General features: G+C 40.2%; 1 protein-coding gene across 2 annotated transcripts in view; it reads left to right on the top strand.

Annotated features, from left to right (window-relative positions):
* LOC309369532 (glypican-5-like) overlaps window positions 1-19,829 on the top strand; it is a 384,544-nt gene extending 364,715 nt beyond the window's left edge. For both annotated transcript variants that reach the window (XM_081910420.1, XM_081910421.1), the window contains one exon: window positions 13,923-19,829. In XM_081910420.1, coding sequence (XP_081766546.1) covers window positions 13,923-14,113 — 191 coding nt within the window. In that variant the 3' untranslated portion in view covers window positions 14,114-19,829. The remainder of the gene's footprint in view (window positions 1-13,922) is intronic.
* The last annotated feature ends 1,563 nt before the right edge of the window (window positions 19,830-21,392 follow it).

The following is a 21,392-nucleotide window of genomic DNA, read 5'->3' on the forward strand; positions in this document are numbered from 1 at the left end:
AAGGGAGATATGTGAAATTCTATGGTCCCTGTGACACTTTCACAGGGACCATAGGGTCACATTATTTTTGATATTTGGTCCATGGTTTGCTTCATCCTCAGCTTTGTCCCTGTTTTTTGTTTTTTGTCATCCATCCCTGTTGTAGATTTTCTTTCCTTCTTATTTTATGTATACCTTTTAAGTAAGTATTCTCCTTCATGGAGAGCGTGTTGTGGTGGGGCCTAGCAAGTCACCCCTCTGTTGCTGGGCGGGTAAGATTAGATGGCCACATTTGCGATTGGGCTCCTCTATGTGGGGAGATTTTAATGTTGCTATTCCTGATTGACAGCCTATTAGCTTTATATTCCCTGCGCGCAGCGTTGAGCTTCCTCTTTTCGCAGCGCGCATAGGATCACCCGCCCACCCTCCCTATATTTAGGGTTGTTTGCCTTGACCTTCCTATGCCTGTCATGGGGTCATCTGCTTTTGGGGCAGGGGCCTGGTAGGCAAATTTTGTCCATTTGGCTGATTGGCTGTTGCCATTTAGTTTTTGCCTACTGCGTAGCAAATCGTCACAACTTGTAAGGTTGCGGTTAGGCATTGGTTAATTTTTGCTTGGTGGGGGGGGATGTGGTTGGCTGTGCCTGCCCCTCCAATGTTGCTGCTGCAAGGCTATTCCATTAAAGGAATCCAGGGGCTTGCCATGCTCTTGTCCAAACCCCTGTCAAGGGGCTTGGGCCACGCAAGAGCCCTTGGGAGCATTTGGGGAGAGGTGAGGGCCTGGCACCCAGCTCCATTTTCTCCCCAAATTGTTTTCCCTTTCTGACTTTCACAGGCGTGCGGATGTCAGTCTGTCCCTGGGTGGGGACAGATGGTCGTAACCAATGCCTAAGCAACCACTCACTTTTTTTTGTATTTTAATAAAGTTGTGGTCAAAATTATGCCAAAAACCTTAAACTAAGTTTCTGCGTGAATTGTGTTTTATTTGAGGGTGGCTTGGGGACCTCGACACACAATGTTACTTCCCCTTTCTCCTCCGACAAAATAATGTTGGCACTTAAGCTATGCTGCGGTTTGGGGGTGTTAAAATTGTGTGATTATTTTTTAAAATAAACAAAATTGTTTATTAAAAGAAATGTTAGAGAAACAAAGCTTTGGGGTAGTTTTCAATGGGAGTCCAAAGAATAGGACTTGATTTTCTTTGTCAGAAAATTATCAATCTAGAGCCATCATTGCAGCTCACACAACATTTGTTTAAAAGGGAAGTGTGATTATGGTTTTTTTAGTCAGCTGCTCTTCTTTTCGTGATTTTAGAGAAACGTCACAGTTGCTGTAATCTGGCAAATGAAAAGAATAAGCATAGCCCTCTGTTCCCGTTAATGAAGAATGAACCGTTTTGACTCCGATTTTCTTATACTTTGGGGAAATCTAATATTCTCCCTAGAACTGGGGAAAGTCATGGCTAATATTTAACAAAAGAAATTCTAACCCATATATTAATGTTCACTAAAGCTGCCATATTCAGAGTGATATTCCCTTTTATTACTTGAACACTTTTGCTTGACATTAATGTTTAGAAATGTGAAGGAGGCTATCTGCTCCTGGATTATCCAGATGGGAGTTTGAGCCAGTAAGAATAAGCAAAAGGTTGACAGCCCCTAAGCAAGCAGTGAACTTTGCCCTTGGGCCAAGGGAATGGGAAATGTAGACTTTGCACATTCTGGTGCAGACTGACCCAATCTGCACCTCATGCGCCAATGTGATCATTGGAACCTAGCAAAGCAGTTCAACTTTTTTTAAAAAAGGGAAAGCATTCAAATGCCTTTTAAAATGTGCATTTTGAGGGGAAATGTAGTATTTTAAAAAAGTATATTAATGTGATTATTTACACATGTAGACATGTAGAAATGGCACAGCAGAAATTAACTGATTCATCAATCCCTAGCTTTTATTTGCCTTTAGCAGTGGGAGCTCTCATTCATTCCAGTCCATATTTGTGTATTTATTATATTTATATCTTGCTCTTTCCATAGGTTGGTAAAAATGAGTAACTAGTACAGAAGCAAGCCTTGGGACTGTCTTGTTTTTAATTTTAGAGGCAAAAAGTGCTGGCAACCAGCAGAAGCAGCATCCAAAGCAGGCTTATTAATCATGCATTCTACTGCATGAATAAATATCAATTGACTACCTCAACCAGTTCTTTGGCAGAAAAGAATTCATTAGGACCCCAGATCTGCATTATGAATTCTACAGGCATGACAGTTTGAGGGTTCTCTAATTTCCACTTTCATTCTAAGAGGCATAATCTTTCATTTCTCTCATTTGTCTGCTACAGCCACATTTGAAAATAATTAGTATTGGTCATGATGTCAGGATAATGCATCATTTGGAAATTGTTTGGTGCTCTTGGAAAGCTGCACATTTCATGGTTATTACCTTGTTTTGAGGGCTCCTTGTTTTGGATATGTAAAAGCAATTTCAGCTAGTGATACCAAAGGTGATAAAAATGTAATAACAGTAGTGCAGCATCTACTGTAATTTAAGAGCCTGTTCCACCAGGTTGCACTTTTCTTTAATTTTCTCACAAAGCTGTCAACCAAAACAGTCTCTTTGATCAGACGAGAGCTCATCAACTTACTGAATATCACTATAAACATGCTTGCATTTTCCTCGAGATGGATGCCATATGACTTTTTATTCTCCTTGTGATAACTTGCCAAGGCCGAAGCTCAAACTCATGCAGTCTGATCCTATGCATGCTTACTTGGAAGTAATTTCCCACTGTATTCAGTGGGCCTACTCCCAAGTAAGTGTGCACAGACTGCAGCCTTAGAGACCTACACTTTAGTCTTAAATGCACTTAAGTTGAAAATAAGCCACAATGAAATCAATTCATTGTGTTTCCCAGGAAATAGGTTTGGGAATAACATATTCACAAGCCACTTACTCCATAAATGTCCTGCTAAAACTCATTGTTGTGACAGCTGTGATTATATAGTTCAGGGTAGGGCAGATTTTAAACAAGTGAGATCTACTTTTTTTTTAGCCAGAAGTCGAAGATCCCATAATAGGAACTTGGTGTGAAACATATATATTTGGATTGAAATAATTAATTAGAGAATTAATAGAATCATAGTGTTGGGTACCACCTTTAGGCTTAGGGACCTCACATTTAAGGGACCGTCTCTCCTGGTATGCCCCGCAGAGGACCTTAAGGTCCATGAATAATAATCATAGTTTAGAGGTCCTGGGCCCTAAGGAAGTCAGATTATCCTCCACCAGGGCCAGGGCCTTCTCAGTGATGGCTCCGACCTGGTGGAATGCTCTGTCCCATGAGACCAGGGCCCTGCAGGATTTAACTTCCTTCCACAGGGCCTGTAAGACAGAGCTATTCCACCCGGCTTTCAGTTTGAACTTAGCCTGATCTTTTATTCCCCTTCTTTCCCTCCCTCTCCCCTTTTTATGAAGATTACCCACTCTGGGATCCCACAGGTAATTCTCCCCTGGTCTCCTCCCTGGCCCAAATAGGACTAATTTAGCCAGCTAGCTCTGGTGACCATCTAATGTTTATTGGATGGATTTCCCCCCTAAATTGATTTTTGAATTTTTTGAATTTATTGTTATTCACGTTTTGTACTGTATTTTATGCTGTTTTTTGTTGCATCAATTAAGTGTTTTAAATTTGTTGTTAGCTGCCCTGAGCCTGGTATTTTGAACTGGGAAGGGCGAGGTATAAATAAAAAATTATTATCATTATCATATAGTCCAACCCCCTGCAATGCAGGAAAATGCAGCTATTCCATATGGGGATTGAACCTGCAACCTTGGTGTTAATCAGCACCATGCTCTAACCAACTGAGCTATTCAGCTCAGATATTTGTTTCAAGTACTAAAACTGAGTCCACAGACCTTCCACCCTGTTTCAGTGGTGCAATTTAAGAAGGTCATTTTGTTGCCATTGTTACTCAATTAGCAGAAAGAAACCCTTTCCAATCTATTGCAAATCACCCAGATATATGACTTCTGACCACTTTTGAAGGAAATATTTGAAAACGCTAACAGGCTTGAGCATTTTGCAATTCATATGAGGATACTAAGACCAGAAAAGGTGACAGATTTCAAGTTCTCAAATATTTGTGCCCTTATATGCCAACCTAGCAGTTCGAAAGCACCTCCGGGTGCAAGTAGATAAATAGGGACCGCTTACCAGCGGGAAGGTAAACGGCGTTTCCGTGTGCAGCTCTGGCTCGCCAGAGCAGCGATGTCACACTGGCCATGTGACCCGGAAGTGTCTCCGGACAGCGCTGGCCCCTGGCCTCTTAAGTGAGATGGGCGCACAACCCCAGAGTCTGTCAAGACTGGCCCGTAAGGGCAGGGGTACCTTTACCTTTATGTTTAAACCACTGCGCCGCTTGGACTTGCCGATCGGAAGGTCGACGGTTTGAGGCCCTGCGATGGGGTGAGCTCCCATTGCTCAGTCCCAGCTCCTGCCAACCTAGCATTTTGAAAGCACGCAGTGCAAGTAGATAAATAGGTACCACTCCGGCGGGAAGGGAAACGGCGTTTCCGTGCGCTGCTCTGGCATCACCATAAGCAGCTTAGTCATGCTGGCCACATGACCCGGAAAAACTGTCTGCGGAAGCAGACAAACGCTGGCTTCCCTGGCCTGTAAAGCAAGATGAGCGCCGCAACCCCAGAGTCATTCATGACTGGACTTAGCTATCAGGGGTACCTTTACCTTTACGTTTTATGCACTATTTATGCTTTGCTGCTCTCCTCAACGTCTTCATGTCCTGGCCCATTAGTCTGGCCCAGTCTCTCTTGTGTTACTCAAGTGAACATAGGAAATTGCCTCATACTGACTTGGTCACTATTGTCTGCACTGACTGAAATAGACTGTCTAGGATCTCAGGCATGAGTCTTTCCCAGTCCTACTTGGAGATGCTGGGGATTGCACCTGGAACGTTCTGTCTGCAAGGGGGGGATGTACTCTACCACTCAGGCATGCCAGCTGGAGAGGCTGAGGCTCTTTGCCCCCCGCCCTGGTTCTTAAGGAGAGGGCCAGGCCCCCTCAGTATTGAGCAGTGATGTGGCACGCACTACATCAGTGGCACATGCTACATCATCACATTGCACGACGTGATGCATGTCATCCAACATTGGCCCCCTCAATAGCGGAGGCAAGACTGTGCGCCTGCTACCGCTGAATTACAGGCCCATCACAAATCATGAAGTGCTCGCACAGGCCTTCGCTATCTCAGTTTTCAGTTGGGAAAAAGTGTCCCGACATGAAAATTATGTGTCGTGTCCAAACCTCAGAGGCAAAACTTGGATGTGGTGTTTTGTTTCCTTCTAAACCACTTCAGCCAGTGAATGTTTGAGTTGGCTCAAGGCGTCTGTAATTAGTCTCTGCTTGCTTGTATTCCAAACAAAATTGGATTCTCTCTTCAAACCCCACAGGGCCAGTCTGTTTGTCTAGTATAATGATCCATCACTCCTTATGTATACGAACACCTCAGTTGTCAACTAAGTGCATAAGGAATAGAGATCATAAGTCATGGTGACCTTTCTTCTCTAGGAACACAAGGTTTAGTGATACTAGTCATAGTTGCGCCTTCTTAGTTGAACTGTCAGGCAATGAAAGAAGTGTTGTATGAGCATTTTAATGTTATTCCAAGAAAGTCTTTTAATTCTGGCATGCAAAAGATAAATCAGGTCTTCTCTTGAGTGATAACTATTCTTCCTGTTAACTCTGGCAGACCACACTTGATTGCTGCCATCCAGCATGGGCTATGTTCATGCAGGAAAAGACTTCTGTGCATGTATGTCCCTGACCGAATTGGCAGCTAGATCTTCATCTGGTAGATGTACATCAGCATCTCAAGTAACAGATCTGGTTATGGGTGTACATGTGTTTCTGAACTGCAACAAAGATTAGAGTGAGCAATGCTCATCTCTTGGGTTGCACTGAACTTTACATTGTAGATTTATTAGTAGTATTTTAACCCACCTACTAGCCCCAAAGGAGCACTCAAGGCAGCTTATAAATTACATAAAGAACAATGATGTTAGCATAAAACACATATCGATAAATAAAATACATAAAACTAGACCAACAGACCTACTAAAAGATCGCAGCAGGATTGAGACAGCCTTCAGAGAAGACCTTCAAATGCCTTCTGAAATATTCATTCATTCAGCTAAAATAAGGCTCATGTTGACAGCTAATCAAATGAAACGTTGACACCAACTACATAAAAACAATGAAAATACTTCCTTGGTGGGCCTGGTTAGGTAAGGGGTTCTGCAATGAGGCTGCTGCAACTCCCATTTGGATACTTTTATATTATTTCTATTGTTATGGTCCACAGATTTCTCATCCCTAGACGCTGTGGAGGGGTAAAATCAGTTACCCATCATTTATATGTTTGTTCTTCACTAGCTGCGGCAGATGTTCTTCTTCATCCTTAACATATATCCAGCGTATTCCCACCTTACTTTATGATTGACTTTTAAGATTAGGAACTGCTGAAGTTTTTTATGAATCTCAGCATTTGTGGAAGAATTAATTCCGTGTGATCCCTAGATCCTGAGGCATTTGCTTTTGAATGTGGTTAGGTGAGCTTCTGTAACCTTGGCACAGTTTCCTCTATATTAAACTTTTGATGAAGTCCTTCCTTTGACTTTATATATTTAATAATTGGCTGTGCTTAAGATAACATCTTGACTGTCCTTAGTACTTTGACAGTATCTCTAGGTGATGAGTGAACCACATGCTTTGTGTAATCCTGAGTCAGAAAGGTTTTCTGATACCAGACATCTCTCTAAACACTTGTCTTTATAAAGGAGATGCCGAGCTTTATTATGTAGTATATTACAAAATGCTAAGACTGCAATACCAAATTCTATTTGGAAATGTCTTTGTTTGTTCTGAAATTATTTGCCAATGCTTTTAAATATATTAACTGACTAACAAAAGGTCCATCATAATGAGTGAACAAAGGGGAGGTATATAGAAGCACCCTAAGGGGATTCAACATGTTTCTGTAAACTCTGAGTACACAGGCAGATTAAAATCCAGTTGATTCCCCCTTAGTAAAGGTCACACACCCCTCAAGAGGACAGGTGTTGCCCTCCTTTCCACAACTGTCTTCCTCTTTCCTGGGTCATACCTCAGGGAGATTAGAGGTCCAAGACTAGAAACACATATGTGTGACTGCAGACCACCAGTTACAGGTAAGGAACCTGGGTTTTTGTCCAAACCATTACAGAAACCTTGGAGGCACGCGGTCTCATGTTTCCTACGCAATTTGAGGATAAAATTGCTCATAAATGCTGTGACCCAGATACTGCTAGATGTTCGTGCCTATGTCCTGGCTACTGGATGATTTTCAGTTGTTGAAATGTGAGGGTATGGACAGGCAGCAGATTCCTGTGGAGAAGGAATCTTATCGTATATAAGATTTGGGTGGGTGGGTGGGTGGGTGGGTGTGTTCAGGTGAGACTTCAACCTTTTACAATTCCTGCATGAAATGACTCAATCCACACCACTCAATCTAATGTATATATTGGAGCTTAGCTATCAGTCAGATTTGGAATTTCTTTTGCAACACAGTTCTCATTACTTTAAAATCTAAGTATGCATTTAAAGTTGTCTTTTAACAGAAAAAAATGCAATTAAACATGTATTTTTAAAACACATGTTAAATTTAAAATACCTATTTTCTGAAGATATTTTAGAATTGCAGATTAAGCATAAATGAAATGGAATTATGGGTGAAGACATGTAAAAGTGAGAGGAACTAGAAATAAATAGATTTGCTCATCCCTATGGTGGGGCCTGAAATTGTTGCTTGTTCTCTCTTCCCCACATTCTCACATACATTGACATAGATTTGCTAAATTCATTCTTGCCGCTGAGACTGCATTATAGCCAAAGATAGCATTTACAAGTTACGTCTAATCGCATGGGGAGTGTCTAAGATTCAGTATTGCATTCTCCCAGGTATTTGCTCTTGGTACGTCCAATATTTAAGAGGAAGCTCCTTCTCTTCTTTCATCTCAGAGATAATTCCCATCAAGAATGAATAAAACATTGCACAGCCTCTGTACTGAGGTTTCTCCTACGAAAGGATGGCCCTGGCTGATTACAATACTTTATCAAACACCATGTATTTAATTTTTAAAGAGAAATTTACAAAATGCCCTGTTTGCACATCTAACCTTCTAACTTTTTGATTCTAAATAGTCATGCATACCATCCTGTGGAATAATCTTTGCTATGAAACCACAGTGAACGAGAAAATTAATGTTGAAGTCCTTTCCTTAGAAAGGTTAAAGACAGATTTTCCTAATGTATTATTTAATGCTTGTTATGTAGTGCATTAAGCAGTCAGTGCTGAGGGGAAGGCTTTTAAAAGCCAACAGCCCTTTTGTTGATAGCATTCAATCTTACCTCAGATGTTTTGGTTAAGTCAATATACGGAAAATAAATGAATTAATACATTCCAACCTGGCCAATTTATAGAGGCCAATCAAGTTACAATGCTGGATATAGCCAAGTGAAAGTGGGGGATAGATTTGACTTAGTGAGGTCTTTATTTAATCAGCTGGCTCAAGAGAGCTGAAGTCAGCAGGCCAAGATGATATAAGAGGCAATGGAGAAATTGTGCCTTTACCGCAGTCGAAAGGGAGAATGACAATGATGGAAAGAGGGCCCAGGTGCTGTCAGAAAACCACCTCTTCTCATGATTTATTCTTAATAATTCCCTCTATTACTGATATTCAGGCAGGAGCGCCAATATGTATCCAAAATGGCACAGCAAATGCATGGGGGTGGGGTGAAATCAACAGGCTCAGGCCAAGGTTTGCACAATTACAAGGTACTGCATATTTACGTGAAATCACGTACATTTGAAACGCCATCTAAAAAGTCTGCAAACACCCTCTAAACCTCTGGAAACCCTTGAGAAAACCTTTAAAAAACCGGACTCAAGGCAGTAGAAACATAAGATGATTGGACCCCACTGAACTTGAAGCACGGGAAGCCCCAACAAAAAATTATAATTTGGCAAAATATTTGGACTTTATGACATGTATTTGTATAATTTGGAATATTTAATGTGATTTGAGTGGATTGTTTAAATGGAAAACTTAATAAACATTATTATAAAAAAGAGAAAACCTTTAAAAAACCAGTAGCAGTTACCAGACACCAAACTCTGCCTAACTCCACCACAATCGCTCCCTCCAGACATCCTTCCTCAAAGTCCCAACTCCCCACAGGCCTCAATGGTCAGAGTTGTTAGGGGCTGTTTTCATGCCTTTTTTTCCCCTTTCAGGGCTCTTTCTAGGCCCTTCTTGCCATTTCCAAAATCACTTCTGGGTTCAGCACAATGCATGTTTGCACAGCAAACGCATCAATTGGGCGTGTGTAAATTGATTGCTGCCTGTACAAAAAAATGTTTAGCACAAACCCAGGGGCAGGATGAGGAGACTCTGAAGCAGTCCAAAGAGGACTGAACATCCCCAATGGTCACAGAATGCCAACTAACATATTGGGAGACTAGAAAACCAGAGGGGAGAGAGCAAGAAACACAATGGATGAAATGCATGGAAAAGGGAGAAAGTACACTCCACATTGCAGTAATTTGTTTGAGGTTCCATTCATTTACTTTAAGGGCAGCCAAAAGGATGTCTGTTTCAGTCTTCTCATATTTCTTTTCCCATAAATAGCTCCTGCCCGCTTTGTTTTTTGTTTTTTTGCTGCCCTCATCCCTTTGTGTAAGCCCCAGCACAGGATATCAGAGAAAAGGCACTGAGTCTGGAACTGTATTTTCAACAATGACACGATGGGATGGCAGTTGTCCTTTCCTCTTATGCAGCCATTACCTGCAGCCAACCTTAAGTACATTCTCAAAGCCATTAGTCTCCCCAAATGAATGTTGATGTTATGATGAAGCTGAGGGGAACACACAGCATCTTTTTCGTGATTTGTGTTGCGGAGAGATTGTGTTTTCAAATAGAATCAACTCATTCTTATGATGCAGGGAGAGTTTACTGATAGTTCTCCAAAGCCACTGGCCTGCAGACAGTGATCTCAGATTACATTTCCATTTCTGGAATCTATGCCACCTAACAAGCTTGTTCTTCCAGGAATCTACTGTATTTCTAAAATCCAAAGACATGGTTTTTAGCTGTATAATAGAGCTGATACTTTTTCTTTTTTAATGGCATGTTTCAGGTAGCAATTGTTGATTGTCATTATTGCAGTGGTGCCTGGGTGTTTTGTGTACAAACGCAAAGCAAAGTTTGTCTCTGGCTCAGTGAAAATATGTTGATAAAATGGGAATTCCAGCTAAAGCACAAAAGAACTTTCCTCTTAACACTGAAAATTCTCTAGAAGTGCATATCCTGTGGGAAATACATCTTCTAGCTTATTGTCTTATTAAGTCCAGTATGTGACCAAACTAACAAATAATGATGTGTAAAGGACACTTTGCTGTGCTTTACAGCTTTGCAGTTGTAGTGTGTAATCAGCTTATACAGAACCACCACTTACATATCATTCTGTATAATAGGGATGTCAATGGCTTTATCTGTACTCTTCAACAGAACTGGAAGTAAAAGCTGTACCAATATTACAATGGCTGAACTGTTCTTTTTCTCTCAGAGTGCTGGAATCAGTATGGTGTAGTGGTTATAGAATACCAGGCTAGGAATACCATTCATGAAGCTTACTGGGTGATCTTGGGCCAATCACTATTAGGGATGGGTGGATCAGTCTATTTCTGGACCAATGTCCTTTTCACATGTGTTCCATTCCTAAGTCCATCTGGTACCATTTTCATATACATCTGTGTTTCTCTCCCCCACCCCACCCCAAAAAATCTGCATAAAACTTTGCATTAAAATATACATTTAAATACTATTTTTGAACATATTTTATCACAAAATGTGAATTTCTAAATGTAACTTATCTAAATAAAAATCCATTTTTAAGCACGTTGATTTTCTTTGACCCAATAATATCACAAAAATTGGAGAAGTGAACAATAATTACTTTCTGTTCCACATTAGTCCAGCGGGGGTGAATCAGGTCAGTTCATTTCAGAATTTGCAAAGAGCAGTTTCTTCAAGCTTTGTTAGTCACTAACCCTAAGCCTAGCCTGCCCCCATAGGACTGTTTTGAGGATGAAATGAGGGAAGAACCATGTATGCTACTTGAGCTCTTTGCAAGAACCATGGAAAAGACATGTATACATAAATAAACATTCCTTGGTGATCAACTTGATTTGGCAATATTTGAATCACTTTTCAAAATCATCCAATGATAGTGTGCATAGTAAATTCTTACTGTACATTGGAACTGGTTTTCCATGTAAGCTTTTCCTGAAGGATTCTGATATCATCACCCTAAGTTTCTACTGAAAATTTCGCACAGGCTTGTTTGACAAAATCTGTCTGGTTATCAAAGCTTGACCCCAGCTCTGTGGCAGAGCTGTCACTTTGTCACACTACATAACGTTTCCCTGAATGTCAGTCATATCATTTCAAATCTCATCCCCAGGAGCACCAACTAAGTGTCAGATTCAGACCAAGGAAACGTCATATAAGAATCCACTGCCTTATTTGTCAGAGCTGATTTAAAAAATAAATACGGTAAATGAAACGATCAGACAAAGCAAAGTTTGAATTTCACGAAAGTGCCACATGCAAACTGGAAATCCTGCAATTATTATTATTAGGCATTGATTTAAAAGATGGCTGATTTATGGCTTTAGACTGTCAGATTTATATTCAGAACTATTCAGAACTACAAATGATTTTTCAGTTATACATGGACTTGCTTCAAAGTTTTAGAAAGCTTGGTTTCTTACTTCTAAGTAAAGAGGATTGGCACTTGAATTAGCTGAAAGCAAACTTCTGAAATTATTCAGATTTAACTGTCAAAGATGAATGTTCAAATATTTACAGGTGTGGAAAAGCTCTATTAACATTAGCAAATGAGATTATTGTCATTAAGCTTTGGCTGAACAGTTGATGAATACTCTCTGACAAATAATCTCCCAAATGTAAGGTTTTTAGCTATTCTTTTTTCCATGAGTCAACTTTCGACTTGAGTCCTGCAGACAACTCCATTAGCTAGACGATCTTACTCTAAATAAAACTGGTTTAATGACTGACTACAATCCAGAAATAAGTGCATATTTTGCCTCTGCCTTTAATAGGGTGTGGTTGCACTCCATGGAACTTCAGCTATAAAATCAAGCAAGATAACCTTAGACAGAACATAGATCTCTTGGATCACAGACCTGACAGTCTTGTCTTGCACAAAGCTCAGGAGCTGAGCTTTGAAAGTTCATTTCAAAATGTAACCAGGTCTGATTCAAGTTCAATATTTCAAAAAAGGAACTAATTCCAGTTCACATTTATCCCTTTATGAAAATAAACTTGCTTGATTCATGTTCATCCAAATGATCCTCAACCACAACAAAAATCAACATTCAGAATGTTACAAGCTGCTGTGCTGATGTATATAATATACTTAAGAAGACCAAGAAAAGATAAACATGTGCACACAGTGGAATGGAAACTGTTTGATTCATTTCCCCAGTAATTATGATATTTCCACTTAAAGGCCTAAAGAGGTTAAAAAGTAAAAACTTGAGATGAACTAGTTATTCAGAATTCTACCCCAAAATGAAACTGGCAATTGCCTGGCAATTATGGGAAATACTTTCAAGTTTTGTTCAGATACTTTTGAACTAATTCAGTGAATTGAACCAAACTAGTTCATGCCAAGCACTGTTCAGAAGTTTGTCCTCATGTGTTAAGAACCTATGAAAACTTGTGCTAGATCAGACCAAAGTGCCTTTCTAATCAAGAATTTCACTTCCTGCAGCCACTAACCAAGTGCCTATGAGACTCTTACAAGCAGAGCATAATAATAATAATGATAATAATATAATAATAATTAATTAATTTTATTTTTATCCCGCCCTCCCCGGCCAAAGCCAGGCTCAGGGCAGCTAACACCAATAAAATCACAGTAAAAACATAATGGGGGGAGAGAGGAGGGAACCAATTTAAAATACAGGTTAAAATGCAATTTAAAATGCAGTCTCATTTTAAACTGATAAAACAAGACCATAAGGGGAGGGAAACATAAGGGTCAGACTGAGTCCAAACCAAAGGCCAGGCAGAACAGCTCTGTCTTGCAGGCCCTGTGAAAAGATGTCAAGTCCTGCAGGGCCCTAGTCTCTTGTGACAGAGCATTCCAGCAAGTCGGGGCCAGTACTGAAAAGGCCCTGGCCCTAGTTGAGACCAATCTAACCACCTTGCGACCTGGGACCTGCAAAATGTTGTCATTTGTGGACCTTAAGGTCCTCTGCGGGGCATACCAGGAGAGGCGGTCCCATAGGTACGTGGTCCTAGGCATGAGTTGAACCGCACTCTCTCCACCTGAGACTCTCAGCAACTGCCATTCAGAGGCATGCTGCCTGAACTGTGAAAGTGAAACATAGCCATTGATAGACTTTTTTGTTGTTGTTGTTACTTGTGTTTATATCCCACCCTTTGAGGAGCTCAAAGGGGCTATCTCCCTTCCCCATTTCATCCTCACAACTACCCTGTGAGGTAGGTTAGACTAAGATTGTGGCTGGCCCAAGGTCAGCCAGTGAGCTTCATGACTGAGTAGCGATTTGCACCCTGTTTTCCAAGGTCCTAGTCTAACACTAAAAATGCAATTCTAAGAACGCTTGTTAGGAAATAAATTCCCTGGAGTCTAGCGAGACTTGCTTTTCAGTGCACACGTTTCAGATTCTGCTGAATGCCTTATTTCTAACTCATTGATAATGGGGCTTCATTTTGCATTTGACATTTTGTGTCAAGTAAGAAACTAACATTGCCTTTTTTTATTCTATTGTGTTTACCTCCTTCAGACGTTCTTGGAGCTGGTCCAGAAGACAGGAATGAACCGAAGCCAACTGTGAGAAAGGTGGACACCACAACCACAGCTTCTGTAAAATCATCTCCTAAACATAAAGTGGACAGCAATATGGGAAGCAGAGCTTCAAGTTCCTTGCTCTTTATTATTACAGCCCTTGCAGTTTTGTGGCACTCTTTGTTGTAGCTGCATTATGCGGCATTAACTGTGCAGTTTCTGCTCACTCTCATTTATACCTACAGCCTTATCCAAGTAAAAACCAAGTTTAATGGCTCTCTCAATGGTGCACTCTAGCATTATGTGGTATGTTAGTGTAAGTACTAAACATTAGTTTGGGACTGGTTAACAGCAAGCATCTCCGTAGCTGTCGGTATCTGGAGATGGCTCTTGATAACATCTCATCTACTCAAGATGTAAAAAAAATAAAAATAAAAGGATGAAGACGGGAAACCTGAGTAGATTAAGTTATTGTGGCAGACACAATTAAGAATGTTAAAGTTGTAAATTAATATGTTGGCAACCCCCCCTCCCCATTTTTTTTACTCATTGAGTAATGGACAGGCTGCCTATTTGTTTTATCTTTTTTGTGAGTTTCACTGCATATTTGGTTTTCAGGTATAGGTCAATAACACAGTATATCTTTTGGGATCAGCCACTATATATTATAAGCAAAGTACAGCGCGATCTACCAGTTGGATGAAATTCCCGAGGCGATCAGGAAAATCATAGCATGTTCAAATCTCTTATTTTCTTTCGTAATGTTTAGGATGTAGAAAGCAATATAAGAACCATATGCTGTGTTTTATGTATCAGTATAGCTGCCTTAACTGTTAGCAACACATAGAGACACTTCTCAAGTTATTTTGAAACATATAGAAGTGTTTCACTGCCCATGCACTTCATTACCATATGCTTAAGACTTGACTGTGTTGTGAATATCTGACAAACGTGAAAGGGAGAGGAGCAGCTCTTGATTGCTGAGACATAAACAGTCACTTATTTAAATTCCTCTACAGTTCCTGTATGGTGTAGCCATAGAGATAACAAAAGCCCTGGTCCACAGATCCTCACATGGTGCTACATAGCTATCAGAAGAGAGGTGGGAAACCTGTGGCCCTACAGATGCTATGGCTCTACAGCTCTCATCAGCCCCAACCATCATGGCCGAAGGTCAGGAATGATGGGAGCTGTAGCCCCGCAACATCTAGAGTGTGACAGGTTCCCCTTCCCTTTGTTAGAGGGAGCAGGAAGGGAATCAATCCCTAAATGCCCATCGCAAACAGCTGGTCAGCATTGCTAAAGATGGCAGAGCCAACCACTGCCAGTTTTGTTAGTTTGTGCATGAGCTCAGTCCCTCTTCTGTGGGTAACCACATCGTCTTACTCGTGTGGGGCATGATCCAGCAGAGGACTGGCGCATGAGTCGCTCTTGCTGAATTGGAGCAAATGTTTCCATCTAGCCTCCAGAAGTTATTACCTTTTATCTCAAAAGAGATATTGATGCTCTACAGAGCTATGAAGAACAGTGTGTCCCATAGTTTTCCGTTTAATTACAATTAATGTTTTATTGTGCTATGATAGAAAATAATAAATATGAAAGAAACATCAACCTAGAATAATAAATACATTATTTTCTGCTTGTTCTCTAATACATGTTTTCTTTTTGTTATTGTAATGAGGGCTTTTCAGTTACAAAATGAAACTGATGTGTTTGACAGCTTGACAAGATGTTACAATACCACCATTAGATGGGAGAGGGCAAATACATGTATTTTTGACAACTCTTTTTACAGTGCCATTGAAAATCTATACAATACAAGCTGAGTCGAATTAACAATTGTAACCGTCACTTTTGCCTCTGATTTATATTTACTAAACAAAGCCAGTCGTTCGCATAACTGAATAGTAGTTTTCATAACACAGAATATTACAATGTACAGTTTTATAAGATATAATGTAAAATATTGCCTTTGATTTGTGTGTGATATATGTGTGTAAAAACATTTACTTCAGCAGTTTGATTTGCTTATGCTCAGTCTAGCGCACCAGTTCTTGAAAACATATGTGTTTAGGGTCAAAGGGTAAGACACAGCTAGATAACTGTCCCTTGTAGGCACTGCAAGCTTGATATCCTCACGGAATTGTTTTCCTTCAGGGGCTTCCCCATTCAGTGGCCCATTCTTTGCACATATTTCTCATGTGCATAACAGTCCATATCTGCAGAGGATACAAAGGCCTTTGCATCATGGAATGGTGCTTTTAAATGCCTATTGATCCCTTATCTTCATGTAAGGTGATGTCCCAACCAAAGCAAGCACTCTTTGTCCCATTCATGTCAATGGAAGAGTTAAGCATGTACTTAATAAAAAGTAGCATAATAATTTTATTATTTATATGCCGCCCATCTGACTGGATTGCTTCAGCCACTCCGGGCAACATAAGTCTCTTTCATTAATGATATTCAGCACATGGACGGGATGAGAACAAGAGGTGTTATAGTATCCTAGTTCATACTACAGAATTCTAATCAGTAATTCACACAACAAAATATTATATGAGACACACCTGTGCTCACAATTAAGCTTTTGCATTTAAGTACCACGTGCGAGAAAAGGAACCATGTAAGAGCAAATATCAACACTCTCCTCTATGAGACTTGTATCAGATTTCGGACAGAAATACTTCATTTCCAGACTTTAAAAAGAATAAACTGAATTTGAATTATTTGTTATTGTTATGTCCAAAAGTTTACAGTCGTTTCAAATTCACACAAGAAAATTGGCATTATGCAAGGAATATACTCGCATGTAAACACCATTCTTTGGAGACTGAAGCAAGCACAGTATTTTCCCCAAGGTATTAAGATGGTTCATGTAGAAATAGAATTCATACACTGGAGGACTGAAGCAAATAGTCTTCTGTGGTTTTAACTGATCATTGGCCTTCAATGACCACAGCATCAAGCTCTACCACAAACTGATGCTGCCTGTTTCCTTTTACGTAGAAAACAAAGTTTACTGGGATTTTCCCTGTTCAGGAAAGCAAATGGGGCTTGGCACACATTTTAGAGCTACTGGTTCATGGCTGTGTCCCTTTAATTCAGACATGCACCCTGCGTGATAGCCAGCTAACTCATACTCCGAGTATATTCACTTAAATCAATGGACTTAAGTAACTTAATGTACTCTGAGTATGCCCAATATGGGATTTCACCCAGTGAATCTAACTAAAATTCACTAGTTATGTCATGAAATACACAAAAATTTCATTAGTGAACAACTATCAATCATTTTGTCTCCAGGCAGAATGTATTGAAACAATCAGAGTGATGTAGCTTAAATTTTATCATTTCATTTCACCCCCTTTCCTCCCCTTTTTGTGCTGTTAAACAATAATTTGCAATTACACTATTTGCACCTAATATATGCTGCCATGCGAGAAGTCATTTGTTGCATGGTATAAGCAATTAACATTTGTTCACTTCTTCTGTTACAAGAGGATGTGTAATTTGTCCACTGTGCCCTTTTTGTGCACCTAATTAAAGCCATTTTGAAATACTCTCCAGGTAATGAACATTGAATTTGGTAGCGCACGGGGGAGGAACCGATTTCTAATGTTATGATTTTTTTGCAATTGTACTCTTGTAAAATGTTTCCCAGCTAGAATCCTGTTCCCACTTGGCAGGCTTTTGAAATGGTCTGTGTTGGGTATCTCTCTTCAACAATAAGTCCAGAATACCTCATTTACATTGTAATGTGATGTGCTCCTATCTTTCAAATGTTACTGTATGAAGAACTGAACAATTTCTCTGCTCACTGAGGCAGAAAAGGTGATGGTGTCAAAGCATCGAGGATTTCCTGCTGAGCCTGTGAAAACTGGGCCACACTGTTTTAAAAAACCATTTGAATTGAATTTAAAAGTGTGTATATATCTTACATATAAAGATGTTCCTGTGCACAGCCTTAACTGATGTCAACATCATAATCTCTGCTGATAGATATTAGAACTGAATACAGCTAACAAATAATATCTGTATTGCTTGTGTTCTGAACCTTTCACCCAAAACCCAGTTTCAAGGATTAAGTTCACCAATGTGCTCCACTGCCTTTTGGAAAGAGATACACATATATGGCGTAAGACCAGAAACCTCCAAGGCCAAGATTGTCTTATCTCATACCCTGGAAATATCCTGGGAAGAAAGGTACATCCCTTTTTTTGCAAGATAACAGCGATCTTTTTGGTTGCCATGATCTTGCAGAACTTTGAGGTGCCGTGCCGAAAAAAGTACGTTTGGGGGTGGGAACTGCAGCCATGCTCTCATGATAAAAAAAACCCTGGAATATTGCATCCTGGATTTGGGCTTTAAAGTTCTGGAAGGTATGCCATCTTCTCATCTTGGGCCTTGGGTAACTGCCACTTGTTCTGCTATACTCATTCCTGAGTGCCTCTGTGCTCCAGAGAGCCATGTGTACAGCAGTGGGGCTGCCCACACTTTGCTGCATTCAAGATCTCCCCATGGAACAAACCTTGCTAACTGGGAGGAGGGTCGTGTGATGGAATCGCAAAACTACACCAAACGTTCAGGGCTGAATGGAGAGACTAAGGTTTTCTTTCCCAGTGGGTTTTTAAAAATTTATTTGCAAGAACCAAGCTGAAAGGGCGGCTCTTCTACAGAAATCTATATCACTGCACATAAATTGCTCTTGCTGGGTTAATACAGAAACTCCTCATCAACATTTTGACTTGGTTTCTTTTTTTTTATGTAATGCCTGTGACATCTATGTAGGATTGCAGCATTAAGTATAGCTCTTGCTAATCATTTCTATGCTGGCCTGGCTTAGCATCTTTCCTTTCAGTGTGGATTCCTCTGGATTTAAGTCCATCATACTTACTGTCCTACTTTTACAATTAGGACTATCGCCTTTCCCATATTGCAAGTGTCAAAATTTGCACCTGCATGAAGCCCCCACACAGGGCTCTTCCATACCATTCTGTATCATGGTATTTATTTTGGGTGCGTGGTTGTCACACACTAAACGGTGAGTTTCAATGCCTTCTCTAAAGAGCTTTCTCCTTGTCTACTTTGTACCAGTTTGGATTGGGAGTTCGACAACGGTTTAGTACCAGCCACTACCACACCTGCTTTACTAGAGGCAGAGAGTGGCAGACGACTTGCTCAGAACTTAGGCAGAAAGAATGATTAACTAGCAGCATGCAGGGGGCGAGTATAATTCAAGGACATAAAGCAGGAATAGACTGACAATTCTAAGTCTTACTCCGTAAAATCCAGTACATCCACTGATGGCAATGAAAAAAATGTGTCGAACTGCCACCTGTGAAACTAGTTAATAAAGGCAAACATAACCTCTAAAAAGTGTAGCACACAAATGTTCAAAAAGCATTATGAAGATAAGTGCCCATGATAAGTTCATGTTCATTGGCCTACTGTCAGAAATGTAAATAGCCAGTCATCTTTTATATCCATGCAGTGCTCTTGAACCCTTCCTATACAGATCTGTGGAACTAAGAGCCTGTAACTACATGCAGGATTATAGCCCAGAAGTATAATATTATTCCTGGCTTTTCTGATTTTTGAAACAACGCTTTATAGAAGATTTGGCCATTTGAAGATTTTTACATTAATTTAATTGCTGGTTGTTTTTGCACCAAAAGGGATTTCTTAATCCAGCACCGTGTTCAAATATTGTCGTAATAATGAATAAAACTCATCAACTTTTTCTGGTATGTTTTGCGTGTGGGATCTGAGTTTTCAAAACAGTCAAGAGCCGTTGCCATAGGTAATGTTGAGGGAGGAGACAACAACAAAAAATGCAATAGTGTGATATTTGTAAGTTACACCTATTTCTGTATGATAATAAATAATAAAAAATAATCAGAAAATATATCTGCGGCTGGAGGTTTTGTATGTTTATTAAGGAATTTCATATAGATTGTTTCTTGATAAATGTGTACAGGAATGCAACTTGAACTAGTTAATCTTAAAAGTCCCACACAGAACTGTTAACAAGGGCTCCCATAAATTTCCAGACCTAAGGAAAAAGATTACTTCCCTTCCCCATATTACCTACTTATATGCCTTCTTTTCAGAATGTGGAATAAGATGGAGGGCTATTGGGTGTACTAGGACTGGAGCGTCCCTGATTCAACACTTTACCCTGTCAGAAAGCTGACAGTATCACCTTGAGTGAGTCACTGTCTCTCAACCTAGCCTACCTCACAGGTAGGTACTGAGAGGATAACATGGGGCAAAGTAACATGAATGTTACTTTGACCTGCTTGGAGGAAAAGCGGGATGGATATAAATTCAATACTGATAAATAAAGAATAATAAAACTCCAGCCTACCTGGTCTTGATTTTGAACTGAGGAAGCGGCAGACTGGAACCATGAAAAAACCAACCTAAAAATCAAAGAATAAAGTATCCGTGTCACAACTGGGATATTCAGGCCTACAAGTATTGGACCTTACCTTGTAGGTCCTTCAGAAACCGATGAAACTTTGATTTAAAAACAGTTGTATTTGGGGGAACAGCTTAACGGTTTTTACGAAAAGATTCTCCCACATTGGATATACCAGATAGATTTTGACCCAAAACTTATGAAAATTTGGATCAACTAGGTGTTCATAAATTAGCATGCTTCTTCTTTGAGTCTCACTCTGTGTGTGTTTGTGTGTGTAGATATGTGAGTGTGTATCTACCGTGTGTGTGTGTACACACACACACACACACACACACAAGCTTTTTGTTATTTTAAATAGTGGTACTAGAATAAACCTCATTACTGAAACATGTATCCAACTGCTAAGGTTTCCCTCCACACACAGTGGCTGATCTTTAGTTAAATGTGAAACACTCAGCTCACTGCCTATGCAGAATAGACTCTGTGGACTAGCTGGACCTGAGAGATTATATGACCTAATTCAAAATGTATTGGCATACAGTTTCTCCCCTGCTGAGGGAGGAAGAATGCTTGTTCTACAAACTGCTGTTTCGGAAAGACATTTTTAAACTGAAGGCTCGGCATTTATCCCCTAATTAAATGGCTGTCACAATCATTGGAACAGTTTCTGTTGGAAATTTAGATTCCCTTAGATCTATTCCCACCTGCTTTGCTATCTGAAGAGTTGTGGTTTATTTATTTATATTCCACATTAGGAACTTGATTTTAATAACTCTGGAGGGGCTTTATCTCCCGCTCCTAGTAATGGACGACATGGTGGCAAGATGGAAGGGAGGTTGTCTGCACCACACCAAACTCTCAATTGACTCCTCTCGCCTTCCTTTTAAGCAGCAGGGACTCAGCTGCTGAGAGGTCAAGTGAGCGCTGCCACCCAACCACAGCCCCTGCCACTGCCTGCTCCTGTATTTTCCCCACTGACTACGGATATTTGTTTCTTTGTAGGCACTTAAAAGTATGCAGAAAGGCAGGGTGCCATGTTTTCTT

This window comes from Podarcis melisellensis (genome assembly GCF_964234715.1).
Source record: "Podarcis melisellensis genome assembly, chromosome: 5".
Lineage (NCBI taxonomy): Eukaryota > Metazoa > Chordata > Lepidosauria > Squamata > Lacertidae > Podarcis > Podarcis melisellensis.